Raw genomic sequence first — 14,119 nt, forward strand, 5'->3', positions numbered from 1 at the left:
GACAATGAATAGACATGAAAGGATTTTAAGCAGGGGAAAGATTATCCTCAGATTTGCATCTTAGAAAGAGTACCTTGAAGGCAATGAATTGGAGGCAAAGAAACCAGTTAGAATTCTAATGCAACAGTAAAAGTTGTTGCAACTAAGGCAGTGGCAATTGAGAATGGAGAGAACAGAATTGGAGACATAATTCAGAGGCAAAATTGACTGGATTTAATAATTGATTAAGCATGGGGATGAACAAGAAAGAAAAAACGAAGGATCATTTGGAGATTTCCATTCTAAAGACTAATCATCGTGTCATTTAATGAGGGAGATAATACAGAAAGAAAAGTATGTTTGGAAGGGAAGATAATTAATTCAGTTTGAGACGTGTGATATTAGAAGTGCTTATGAAATATCCAAGTGAAGAGATCCAACAGGTTAGAGAAACACATGGGTCTAGGGCCCTAAGAGAACAGCCTGGATCTGAGACCCCTTAGAGACCTAAACTAAGCTTTAACGGTAAACATAGGGAGGAAAGAATGGCTTTGAAGGATGTAAGAATTTAGAATCCATAAGATTTGGTGACTGATTAGATCAAGGGAATGTGAAAAAGAGAGGGTAGTCAGGGACAAACCTCAGTTTTCTGGTTTTGGAGCCTGGTTGGGTGATGGTTCCACTGTTATGGACTGAATTGTGCCCTTCACCCTACTAAACTCATATGTTGAAGCCCTAATACTCATTATCTTAGAATGTAACTGTATTTGGAGATAGGGCTTTTAAAGAGGTAATTAAGGAAAAATAAGGTCATATGCACGGAAGCATGAAAATGGAGTCCATTTTCATGTCCAATTGGACATGAAACAGTCCATGTTGTCTTCTTATGAGGACAACAGCCCGATAAGACTGTTGTCCTCATAAGAAGAAATTAGGACATGCATAGAGAGAGAATGCCATGTGAACATGAAGAAGACCATCTACAAAGCAAGGAGAGAGGTCTCAGTATAAAGCAACTCTGCTGACACTTTGATCTTGGACTTCCGGCCTCTAGAGCTGTGAGAATATAAATTTCTGTTGTTTATGCCATGCAATCTGTGGTACTTTGTTATGGTACCTCCAGAAAACTAATATAACCACCAAGCAAGATTAAGAATATGGAGGAGAGTAGGTTGGGAAAAGGGGGTTTCAAAAAAAGAAGAGTTTTATGTGGGACATGTTGAGTTTGAGGTTTCTGAGGTACATCCAGGTAAAGATATTCAAATGCTTTGAAATTCAGGAGATAGAAAGGGGTTATAGATACAGATTTAGAAATCACTGATATGCAACTGACACTTTATAGGAGTGTGTGAGATCATCTAAGAAGAGTATATAGAGTTAGAATATAATCAAGGATAAAACCATACGGAATATTAACATTAAAGAACAGACTGAGGAAGAGAATTCAGGGAAGGAAAATAATCAGAGAGAGAGGATGAAGAGAGAGAGAAAAAAATTTATCATTAGTCTTTTAATCCGGTTTTTAATTGTAATTAGTTGAGTACATATTAATCTCAGTCCTCAAAGAGCTTTATCATAATAGAGGAGGCAGTACCTTATTCATTTCTGAATCTCCAACACCAAGTACAGTGCCTGACATTTAATATCCCTGCAATAAATATTTGTTAAAACAAGTGGAATTGAAATCAGGACTTCATTCCTTTTTTGTTTTGTTTGCTTATTTCTGGAGTGTGCAGCATGTGTTGCCACTGATATTTTAAGTTCATAGTGAAAAATCATTTCAATGTGTCCTAGGTTTGGTCCCCTTCCAAGCCAACCCCCAGGACAATAGTTTTCATTATAACCTTCTGTCTTTGCCATTCTGGATGGAATTCTGTGCACAGAAGTTATATACATATATGGGTATATCTTTGTAACAAATCGCAGCACAGGAGCCCCCCGGGCTCCCTCAGGCTCTGGTATGACATATTTGAGCCATATAAATTCAGCTTCTCCTCTGGCATCTGTTAGCTGACTCACTTGCAACTCCACCTCAGCAGTGGTCTCTCAGTCCTCTCAAAGCAGGAAAAGAGTACTGTGTGCTGAGAGAGCATGGCAAAGAATCCTCCAGAGAACTGTGAGGACTGTCACATTCTAAATGTAAGTTGATTCATATTTTTTCCCTTTTGAGCAGAAGCATGGTTTCACAGATTTATCGTATCGCAATGTGAACATTAGAAAGTGAAATCAAAGGTGACTTTGAAGTATGGCTTGCTATTTTAAGAGCTATAGTGTATTGTTTTATTCTCTCTGTTCTTTGCTTAGGCAGAAGCTTTTAAATCCAAGAAGATATGTAAATCACTTAAGATTTGTGGATTGGTGTTTGGTATCCTGGCCCTAACTCTAATTGTCCTGTTTTGGGGGGGCAAGCACTTCTGGCCGGAGACACCCAAAAAAGTAAGTAAATGCACATTAATATCTAATGCTTCTGTTTTAAGTTTGATTGAATTTAATTAGTGCTTGACATGTATATTAGTCTGAAATGAAAATCATTAAGTCCCTTTTGCATATATTTTCTGGTGGTATGAAAAACTGAATCAAGATTTTGCTTTCTTTTATTTGCCTAATTATTTTGGTAAGGGAAAAATATGTTTTCTGTATTTCAGTTAGTAGTGATAGGAGTAGAATTACCTACTTTTTTATAATGCTTGGCTTTAAGAAGTTAAGACTCCTCCTAGAAGCAAAATTTTTACTGTAAGAAAAAAATACTTTTCATCTTTCTTTCAATTATCTGGGCAGAAACTGATGGAAAGTAATTATACCACCACATAAGAAGAAATCACCAGAAATGGCAGCAAAGGATTTTCAGGGATTATGTTTCTGACTTAATGCATCTGCTCTGAGGACAGGCGGCAAACTCCTCTTCAGAAGAAGCAATTCTCATACCTGACTTCACATGTATTTATGACTTAAAAAAAAAAAAACCTAGAGCTTTTTGGCTCCTCACCAGCCACAATTGTCACTGACCCACTGAGATAGTAATGCCACAAGGTAGAAACAAGTCAATAATCACAGGTACCTCAGAAAGCTTCTGATATCAAGATCATTTGGTATACCTAGGTGGCCACTGTAGTTGATATTAGTGTACCTTAATGTTATGATTACTCCCAGACTCACATGCGATGGGCAAGTTTAGATGTGACCCAAAGAAAATCATAGTTCCTTCATGCTAACAATTTCCATTTAAGAGATAAGTAATAAATGTACAAGCTACAAGGTATGTAGATGGTTTTCTGTCTTTGCCACAATTTTCTCTCTGCATGTGGGTTGTTGTTACTTTTGCTATTAAATTGTTATCATGAGATGCTCATTTCTATTTCATAACAGATGTAGGAAGAGAAGGGCATATATCCAGGAGGAAGAATGAGAGACAAGAAGAAAATGGGTTAGCATGGACTACTGAGAGCCAAAGGAGTGATAGGAGCAGAAAGGAAAGAATATGGATAAATGAAAAAGGAGAGGCAAAGGAGAGAAAATAGAAAATTAACTGAACAAGTGTCCAAAAGAAAACAGAGAAATAAGGCATAGCTACCCTTGGATTCTTCACCGCTATTGCCACACCCACTTTCATTTAGTCCCAGAGGCTAGCTCATCAAGTTTAAACAGGAGGGAGAATGAAAAGCAAAGCAGCCCATCTTGTTGGTTCACCTTTTTATTTACACCTTGTCCCAGAAAGGATTTCAGGCATCACCCAATGCCTATAGTTATCCATTTCTCTCATTCTCTCTCTCTCCTTCCTTCTCTCTCTCTCTCTCTCTCTCTCTCTCTCTCTCTCTCATCTCTTGCACTGTGCCCTGCTTCTGAACTACTTTCTGTTCACATTTCTTTCTAGAGAATCCACCTATATTCAGGCTATCAAGGTGGACAAAGAAATAGATCAGGAAGGAAACAACAAATGAATAAAAGTGCCAAAATGCATTCCAATCCAATTCGGCTACCACTTAGCCAATTCCCTAGGTAATGTGCTGCCCCACAAACTGAATATTGTTGGATCCTTTAGACAATTATAGGTGAGTTAGAGGACAATAAACCCTTTTGTTCTCCATGGTCATAATGTACTTAACTGAGTGTGGTAGGTAGCTAGCCCTTTTGACCCCCTGTACAAGCATGACTAAACATGGGGCCAGATGGCCTTTCTTGTTTTATTGTAGCTGTTGGTACTGCAAATGCTATTTTGAAGTTTATGTGTTTTTATAAACTTTCAGTGTTATTTGCCTCAGTGCAACTATAAATGACTAAGTAGGACCTTGCTTTTATCTTGCAAGGTGCCAAACTCACTAACAGGGCCCATGGTTCCCTCTGCTTCCATATTATATCATCTTTGCTTCTCACGTCAGTTCCCTTTTTAATGCATTATAAGGAACAATTCTGTGATTCCTCAAACCAAAAGTAAAACCTAGTCAGTGCATGCACAGAAGAGGTGGGTATGCTACCAAATAAAGTTTATCAAGAATCAAACCTCTCACGAAGTAATCCATCTTGGGATGTGCTTTTCAGCAAAGGGATTCTCAGAAATGAACAAAATTATTGCAAAGTAATCTGGTAAAAGACAATAGGTGTCTCCTAGGTCAACTTTTTCCACCATGAACAAAGGTTATTTGTTCTCCATTCCAATTGGGGAGTTGCAATTTATTGTCTTTGATATTTAAGTCCTGGCCTTCACCACAAGACCAGGCTGGGTCCATTGAAAACTAAAGAACCAGCTGGAGATGTGAATGCTTCCCTCAGTCTACCACTACCTTCAATTCCCAAAGAGTCCAAGAGACCATCTATGTTTCCAGTGGCTAAGACTGCCAATAAGTCTGCCTCAGAGCTGACTTATGAATCCTGGGAAGAGAAAAGTAGTCAGATTAGTCTTGGAAAAAGATTTGCAAAAGAAAAGGATCCAGGCATCTTGCACAAATTAGACTCTCCCCTTAAGAGTATGGCCTAGCAAGAAATAACAGCAGATTAAAATCCAGGCTCTTCTGGACTTTCCTTTACAACCTATGGGACCTGTGGGGACCATGGGGCCCTTGGTGGACAGAATTGTTGATGCTGTTGTGCTTATGGATAGAGAGATTTGTTTGCTCTCCTGGGGCTTCCTCTAAGCTCTTAGTGTTTGCTCCTCTAGCCTCCATCATATCTCCTTTTTATTTCGTGTTTTTGACATCTGTTTAAAATAAACAGCATTTACTTAACGTCTTACATCTGGTGTTGACATTTCCATGCCAGTAAGTCGTTCCTCTCCTTCTATTACCTCCCACCTTGGTGTATACAAAAGATCCAGATTCCTGATCCCAAAGTGGGAGTAAGACATGCTTGATTACCTTTCCTCACCTCAGGCATGAGCACATGTGCACGCATGCATACACACACACACACACACACACACACACATACATACATACACACACACACTCCAGAAACAGAAAGGCATCAAAATGAAGTGAAACAAAAGGGATTAACTCTGGGGTAACTTCTGCACTCCCTTACAGGCTACAGATCCCTAACCCACAACCACATACAGGAGCCACTTGAGCTGAATGAAAGCCAGACCATCAAACTCTGTATTCAGTTTTCTCAACCAAGAAGAAGGGACCTATTCAGTCCCAGAGATTTTGAGAGCACATCACAATGAGGCTCCACTTCCAGGCAGTGACTGCTCAGGGATATTTGAAGCCAATTCCCTAGAGGAACATTCTTCCTTAAACCTCCCTGCATTACACATTTAACTAGAAACAATTAGAAGCCAACTCCCCAGCTAAATAATCCAACATGGAGAAAACAAGTCATAAAAATCCCAGCCTTTAAACCAACAATTTATAGATGCAGCACAGACCTTATGACCTATCCCCTCTAATCCTTTGAAGAATGAGGCAGAAAGATGATAATTTAAATAAATGAAATTCTGTCCTTCCTGCCATATCTAGGAACTGCCTGGTGACTTTAGGGCTCTTTAGAAACCATAAGTCCTAAGGCCCACACAGCAATCAACAGATTACTGGGAGCATCCTCATAACTCCTACATACTATCAGGATGAGAAGAGAAGTGGTAGGGATAGGTGGGCAGCCTTCTGCCCTCTCCCCCCAACCTCAACTACAAATAATCATTAAGACATCTTACCCAGGTTTGCAAGCCCAATTATCATTGTAGGCTGGAAATCCTTTGCTTAGAAAAAACACTTCCTTGCTAAGTCTAGATCCAGCTTTCCTGGGCCTGTTTCTCTAATGCTAGCATTGGCCAGAGACCCACTTTCTTCTTCTTCTACTCCTCTTCTTAGCACACAATTGATACAACTCTCCTTCTTGACTTCCCTGGGCTTTCCTACACAGCAGTTTGGTGGATAAAATGTGGGTCTGGAGAAGCATTCATACCCTCAAGGAAAAAGTTGGAGTTGCAGCTGAAATCTCTTTAGCAGAGGGACTGAGCTTCTCCAGATGGTGCCACATCGGCATTTTAAAAAAGACTTCTCTTCATTTCATTTTCCTTGCAAACCATTGCAGGAGCAAAGTCCATCCTCACACAAACAGCAACTCTCATTGGGCCAACTTTTGCTCTGAGCTATTGAGAGGCAGCCCCAATTATGTGTACCATGACTCTGGCTACTGTGGGCACATTCTTATTCAGTCCCTTCATTCTTCTAAGGCAGCATTTGCTGAGCAACTTACATGGCACCAGCAAGGGAAATCTGGGTCCTCAAAGGGAGCTGTCTTTCAGCGACTGAGAGTGGGATTGGGGCTGCATAGGGAAAGCAGCCAGGTGATTAACAGGTAGTAGCAGTCCAATCATCAACCTAACAGGTGTTAGCCCAAATCTGAGCAAGAAATAACAGCAGATTAAAATCCAACTACTCAACATTGCATCTGGCAAGGCACGGGAGATAAAGATGGGAACTGAAACTCCAGAGAAACTTGATGATTTGCCCAAGGTCACACAGCTTTTAAGTGGCAGAGTTGAAGCTAGGACTAAAACATGGTCTAAGGATTCTTTCTACTGTTCTTACGTTGCATTTAAGAATAAGGGGTGGTGGGGACAGTGGGTATGGGAAAATTTCCCAGCCAACTTGAGTCTGTAGGTGAAAGAAATGGTTTTTTCTTGTTGAAAAAGAGGAATGTCTGTGCTGCTTATGCCAATTTTTTTCAGGGCTGAGAACTGGTGATTGAAGATGCAGAAGTCCAACTTTGCATAAGAAACAATCTGTCTGCTCTGTGTTGGTAAAGAAATACCCAGAGGCCCTTTAATTCCCACAGGCTAGGTTGGTAATAAAATGGTACAATGCATTCTCTTCCCTTCCTTCCAGCCTAACACCTGCTAGCCAGCTATTCTGAGCATGTATTTCACCTTTGGAGAGTGTACCTCATAAACAGACAGTAAAGGATGAAGGTGGACAGAAGAGCAGCTAGATTAATCACAGACTTCAAGAGGCAAACCTAAGCCAAATGTCCTCAAATCCCTTTTAGGAAAGGCTAAAGGTACTTGCCCCCAAAACAGATCCATCACACTGAGGTCTCTGGCAACATTACTTTTTATAAAAAGCTTTCTTTTCTACTCTCAGAGATTGCCACAGACTGAGGCAAGAAACAGGGAAAATTGTGAAAGGGGGATGTTAGGGCTCATTTGCTACCTGAGTGGAGGCTTTAACTGGATTGAGGAAAGAATTCCTGGGCAGGGAAGAGAAATGAGTTTGTTTTTGCTCCATGTTTTCTCAGTGTGCTCTTCTTACATCTCTCACTGCCTGAACTGAATCACATATCTATTTCATTTCACATCTGAGTCATATTCCACTCCATAGGTTTCCCTGTCCCACTCCAGTGTTCTGGTCCTTATAGTTAAGAGCAGCCCTACATGTGGGTAAAACAGGAACTTATTGGAGTTGTGCTGGAAGGATGTCCTTGCCTCCAAAATATCTCTTATTCCTGGTGTCATTCTTCTTAAAATCCATCATTAGTAATTCATTCCTTAGAATTAACTATTGCATTCATTTTTTAAGAGACAAATACCCATCCCTATCATCTTAGTGTGAAATCATTTGTCAAATTGATTTCTTCTTTGACATAAAGGACCTGGCACACCATGAGATTCCTAGATGTCTAGACAGGAGACAAAGGGATAGAGGGAGATGGGAAGAAGGGGAAGGACTAAGAAGGTACAAAGTGAACAGGATATGGAAAGAACTAGGTTCCCTAGAAACACCAATGATTAACTTTCCCTATTTGCCAATTTGACAGAAGTGTACTCTTCATCACACTCTGTCCTTGCTCTGTCCTTCCTGAAGTAAAGCTGAGTTGGGGGGCAGTGTGAGATGAGCTACTGAGAGCCCAGTCATACCTCTCTCAGGCCAGTCATCCTGTCTCTGCTTTAGTTAGTGCCCGGAAAGGACAAAACCATTTATTCCTTCATCTCCAGAAAGACCCTCAACCCCTGAGCCAGTGAGCTTAGTAGAGAGAAAAGTATTTCTGAGGCCAAAGTCATGAGCTCAGTCTTCATGTGGGCCAGTGGAACTTGCATAGCCATTACCCAGGCAATGTGCTCCGCAGGGACCTGGGCGAGACAGTATGTCTGGATTTGTTCAAACCCATCCCCAACAGTCCAAAGTGGGCCACAGGCATCATCTTCCTAGACAAGGACAGTCTGTTCCAAAAGGACACCTTTGATAGTAGAATTCCATCTGGGTGAATATATAGCTTTCCACCCCCACCCCTTATCCAGGATTCACATATAAATGAAGTCTTTCTGATCTCACTCCATTTAGCAATCTATCACTGCTTAAAAAAAAAAAAAGCCAAGAAGCTGGTTAGTGGATACAATCAGAATAGACCCCTTCTCCCCCATCAAAATAAAAAACAAGACTAAACAAAACAAAAAAAAACAAAAAACCTTTTTGAAGGAATGTTGAAAGTAATCAAGATCTGCTGAGCTTGGCAGTTTCCAATAGTTTTCATCTAGCAAGGTGTCCAAATGAAGTGCATTGCCAACAGTGCAGGAAAACTCATTCCACAGAAGTACACTGAAATTCTAAATGTCACCAGTATGGTTCCATAGTCTTCTACTAATGATTGAAAATACAGCCTGTATTTTTCTTTTGCCCAGGTAGGCAGCATTCCAACATCCCCTAGTCTCTAACCTCATTTTTCCATGCAATAATCCATCAGTAGTGTTACTGATGAAACAAACACCCCACCCCACCCCCAGTGACTAGTAGTGTCGATATTTGTCTCAACAGTGGATAGTATTTCTGAAGAAATTCCCTTCTGTTGGGAGATCTGACAAGACCAGATCTGAAGTAGATGCCTCTGTCCTCTACTTAGGTCAGGCCGACTGAGAGTTCAATTTGTTGCCATAGGTAGAAGTTTCTCAAGCTGGCTGCAGAGCTGGAATTGAGGACATATTTATAACTAGAAGCAAATAACAAGCCTAAAGGAATTTGTTTGCTACCTGTCACAAACCAGGTCAGACTTCCTGAGTTAACTCTGCAGTGGCTGGAAGGTTGTAAATACCATTTTCTTTCCCCTTTTAAAGTATGGTTTCTTAAAAGACATTGCCAATGTTCAAAATGTCTCTTTATGAAGATGAGAATTTGTCATTGGTAGGAAAAACTTATGTTGAATACTTAATACTTAATTGAGTACACTCAATACTTAAGCATTGGCCCTGTCCAAGGCACTGTAGAGACAAGGAGGTAAATGACATTGTCTCTTCCTATTCAGCAACTACATAGACTTTTCACACTTGATATAACATTGTTTCTACAAACCCTTCCAACTCGTTTCTCTACTTGAGTTGGGGAAAATTTGACCAGGTTAAACTAACATTTAGTCACAGACACTGGCAGACATCAAAAAACAACCCAATCCAGTACAAGCTCTAAAATGCTATCACTGGGAACCATATTATTAAAAAGCAACTTTGGCTCTATAGATGACTTGTTTTAGGAGGATTTTAGTTTACCCATTTTTTTTTCCTAAGGAAAAATGAGTATGATAGCAGATGGCATCCTAACAACAGGGATAAGACAGATTTCCACATGGCCCCATCAGGTTTGGCTTGGTTTATGATAAGTAGTGAATTACTTTAGGTGTGTTGTTTGTTTCTAGCTACAAATGTGTCATCAGTTATAGGTAATGGGCTTACTCCTAAACTGGGACACTTGATGGGACTGGTCCTCTTGGTCCTAAGAAAAAAAAATGTCACTTTTAGAGGGCCGGAGAGGGTCTGGGGTTTTGCTGCAACCACTCAAGAATGACCTGATAAGAAGCCTTTCCAAGGCACTGTTCTTGGAAGATACCATATTACTTAGTGCAGGGCACTTGACACAGTTGCTGAATTCTATATACAGGAGAACTTGAAGCCAAATGAATTAGGTTTGGAAAACAGAACTCAGGAATAAACTGAGTGGGCTTGATTAGCCCTTAAAAGAGAAGGTCAGGGGAAGGCAATAAATGTTTCCTGGAGTTGAAAGGGAAAAAGGATGCAATTGAGGTCAGGGTAAGACTATTACCTAATATTGGCCAAGGGGAATGGTCTTCAGATTCTAAAAAAGACAGAACCAAGACTATTGGGGCAATATTAAAGCCCTGGATAGATAAGGAGATAAAGAGCAATACCTAAGCATTCTAAATGTGTTCAAATCTCTTTCTCAGCCCCAGTGAATTTCAGGGGGAGAGAGGGGGTGAGCACTTGGAAAGGAAGTGGTAACTTAAAGAAGCAGCATCAGTTTAACATAAGGGGAAAATACTTTACAGGCTGGTTTGCAAAAATATCATTTGCTATTTAGTCCAGGCTGCCAAGAAAACTGTTGGAATTTTAGTGATTAGTTCAGCAACTTGGGTTGAATACAAAATACCGGCTCTGAAGGGATCCCCATATCAGCTCCAGTGCCAAAAACACCTCACTTTAATCTTGAGTCTCAGAGAAATCCCAATGGTAAGCTGCTGAGATGGCACCTCATCACAAAGGCTCCAGAAAGAGAAGGTGCCCCAAATATTATGCAATTAAAGTATCTTATGAAGGGACACACTGAGTATCTTAGAGCTTGTTTTCCTCTGTTATTCCAGACATATGACATGGAGCACACTTTCTACAGCAATGGAGAGAAGAAGAAGATTTACATGGAAATTGATCCTGTGACCAGAACTGAAATATTCAGAAGTGGAAATGGCACTGATGAAACATTGGAAGTACATGACTTTAAAAATGTAAGCTGGATATTCCCCCTCTCAAGGGTTCACACTTAAAATTTTAGAACATTTTAGTCAAGTTAAAAATAGCCTTAAGGCTCCACTTAATTTATAAGACAAAGCTTTCCTTTGAATTCAGATTTTGCCATCCTGGGGCCTTAACAGATCAGGGAACTCATTAACTTTGGCTATTTCAGGAAGTTTTGTTTTGTTTTGTTTTGTTTTGTCTGTTTATAGGGTTACACTGGCATCTACTTTGTAGGTCTTCAAAAATGCTTCATCAAAACTCAGATTAAAGTGATTCCTGAATTTTCTGAACCAGAGGAGGAAATAGATGAGGTATGTAAGAATATTAATAGTGGTAGGAAAAGCCATCATTTATTGGGTGTTAACTATGTGCCAGATCTTGTACTAAATGCTGTACACTGATTTGATTCTCACAATGACCCTATAGGTCGGTGCTGTCATTATCCCCATTTTCCTGTGCAGAAACTTGGTTCAGAACCAAAAAGTGACTTGCCCAAGGTCACACAGTGACGAGCAGATTGGGATCTTGAACTCGGGCATTTCAAAAAACTAAAGTTCATGCTGTTAGGTGCACAACTATACTTTTATACGTGGGTAGCCTTTAACATTATGTACATTTGCTTCCAAACCAAAGTTCTAGTTAAGAGGGGTAAGTTGGAGGAACAAAAACAATCCTGCTTAAAGATAAAGTCTTAAAAAACAAAACTCCCAAGACCACCTGAGATCCTTGCCACTTTATCACACTGTGGCATTCACTTATTTTAAAAAATTTTAGGTCATTCACCTTACCATTGTATGCTGGGCTGCTAATGGAATAATCTGCATTTAACCTCACTTGGAAAGGCAAAAGCAAAGAAGGTGAGAACTACAGTGTAATACAAATTCTCTGAAAACATAATGCCAGGCCAGGGTAAGGTAACCTAAGATACTGGCGCAATGACTAAATGGCCCCCGAAAGCCTAGTGGGAGATGGAGGATTATGGCCTAAAACACAGCCATTACTAAAGCCCTTCAAGCTCTTAATGTTTCCCTGATATTCTGTCTGTAACTAAAGTGTGTTGCTATCAGTGAAGCAATAAGGCAAACCTTAGCTAACTAAGGCCACCTTGTGGCAACACATTCCCACTGTAGCCAGAAGAAACAAATGTTTGGTTTGTTTGGCTTTGTTTTAGTGTTTAACTGGCAAATCTAAAATGAAATTATGGCAATGGCACAGTGGTCTCTCTATATACTGTAAAGACCTCTTTCTTCTCTCTCTCCCTCATTTTTTTTCACTATCTTCTTACATAGCTCTTTCCATTTTAATTCTCGTCTACCCATTTATCTTTTGCTTTCCCTTTTCTTATTTTGGGGGCAGGTGGGGGATGAGGTGGGATAGGGAGCACTTTATCCTTTCTTTTACCCAAGTCTCAGAGCTATCATTGGTTCTCCCAGACATGCCACTGGTCTCCTTATGGCCAGAAAAATTACAGGCCCTAGTTACTAGAATTTCCAAGAAAAAGAAGAAGCTTTCCCAAAGATGATGCTCTGCTCTCAAGGCCTATGGTAGTGAAAAATTTTGGAGATTTTTTTTAAATAAGCATAAATTCAATGCATCTGAGGAACAGAACAACTTCCAGGATATTAGAAATTACTGCAGGAGACAAGGGTAAGATGAAAGGAAAATCAAGAGGATAAAAAGGTACTATATGCTGCGTTTTACAGAAAATAATGTAAACATTTGAGTAGGGCCAGCCAGCAATTAAAGCCCTAAACTAAAACAAGATTAATTTTTCTGAAAAAGATAAAGGCAGAGGCCCCTAATGTCTCATTTTGGCCCTAATTTATTCCTCAATTTTGCCATATCTTTTAAATAACATAAGTATTTATCTCGTGATAATGAGATTACTTTACCTTCAGAAAATCCATATATGTATATATATATTCAAGCTACAGACTTTTTTATGAAATAAGTTTGCGGTTCTGGATGACAAAACCCCTCTTATTCTATACTTTTCACCACTGTATCTATGGTTTGTGCATGCTAAACATGCAGAGCGGTTATATAAATAGCCTTGATTTTGCTAACAAAGCTAGTCAGCATACCAACCTCCTTTTTTCTACAGTCCCTTTCAATGCATCCCAAGGTCTTTACAGACTCAAGGGCAAGGGAGCTAAGACTTGATAGTTTTAAATGACTAGGGGAAAAATTATACAAAGCCATATTTCAGAGAACAAATAAAAACACTGAAATCATAAAGCTAGAAAGAAACCAAAGAGAAAAGTAAAAGCCTTATTAAGAGCAGGGGGAAATGTCAAGGCCCAAAAAACAAGTGAGTAAGAAGTAGGTATACAAGAAACCAAAGAGAAGGCCGTGTTCTTGATAATATGAGAAAAAAACACTGTAAGACAAACTGTAAACATCTAGAGTGAAAGGAGTAAAATAATGGTAAGGCCAGTGAAATCACAAGCTGGAGACTTGACTTTAAGACAAAAAAGACATCTTTTGTACTACAACTAGCCACCATTAACAGGCAAATCTTGTAAAACCCAAATATTAGGTTTAGCTGTTATTTAATTGATCTCAGGAGCTTGGACTATGAGAGTTTTTTCAGCTTGAGATCAAATCCTGTTTGTAATCCTAGTTGCAAACCTAAAACATGCTGGCACTCACAACATCCATTTAAAAGGGCAAAAACAAATGTAAATCACTCAGGGTTCCAGAAACCCAATTAAAACATACATGGCCCAGTGGGAGGCCCAGAAAATGATGGATAGCCTTCCTATTTGTGAGTGAAATGGTAGCAGAGAAAACTCCTGTTACAGTAAGCAGCCTTACTGTTAGACCCCAGAGAGGGATCGGTTGTTAACTCTCCCAAGGGCACCTACTGTATGCACATAACAGAGCTAGTTCACTGGCAGCCCTGGGATTGGA

The 14,119-nt window shown here is 39.8% G+C and overlaps 1 protein-coding gene across 2 annotated transcripts in view; it reads left to right on the forward strand.

The window, feature by feature from the left end:
* TNMD (tenomodulin) overlaps window positions 1-14,119 on the forward strand; it is a 98,396-nt gene that overhangs the window by 81,558 nt on the left and 2,719 nt on the right. Inside the window, exons 2-4 of one of the 2 annotated variants that reach the window (XM_073885909.1) lie at window positions 2,284-2,415; window positions 11,056-11,196; window positions 11,416-11,517. In XM_073885909.1, the coding sequence (XP_073742010.1) occupies window positions 2,284-2,415; window positions 11,056-11,196; window positions 11,416-11,517 (375 nt within the window). The remainder of the gene's footprint in view (window positions 1-2,283; window positions 2,416-11,055; window positions 11,197-11,415; window positions 11,518-14,119) is intronic. The other variant, XM_073885910.1, reaches the window with a different exon arrangement.

The sequence above is a fragment of the Callorhinus ursinus genome, unplaced genomic scaffold (assembly GCF_003265705.2).
Source record: "Callorhinus ursinus isolate GAN/ISIS: 27379988/994484 unplaced genomic scaffold, GSC_fseal_2.0 scaffold67, whole genome shotgun sequence".
NCBI lineage: Eukaryota > Metazoa > Chordata > Mammalia > Carnivora > Otariidae > Callorhinus > Callorhinus ursinus.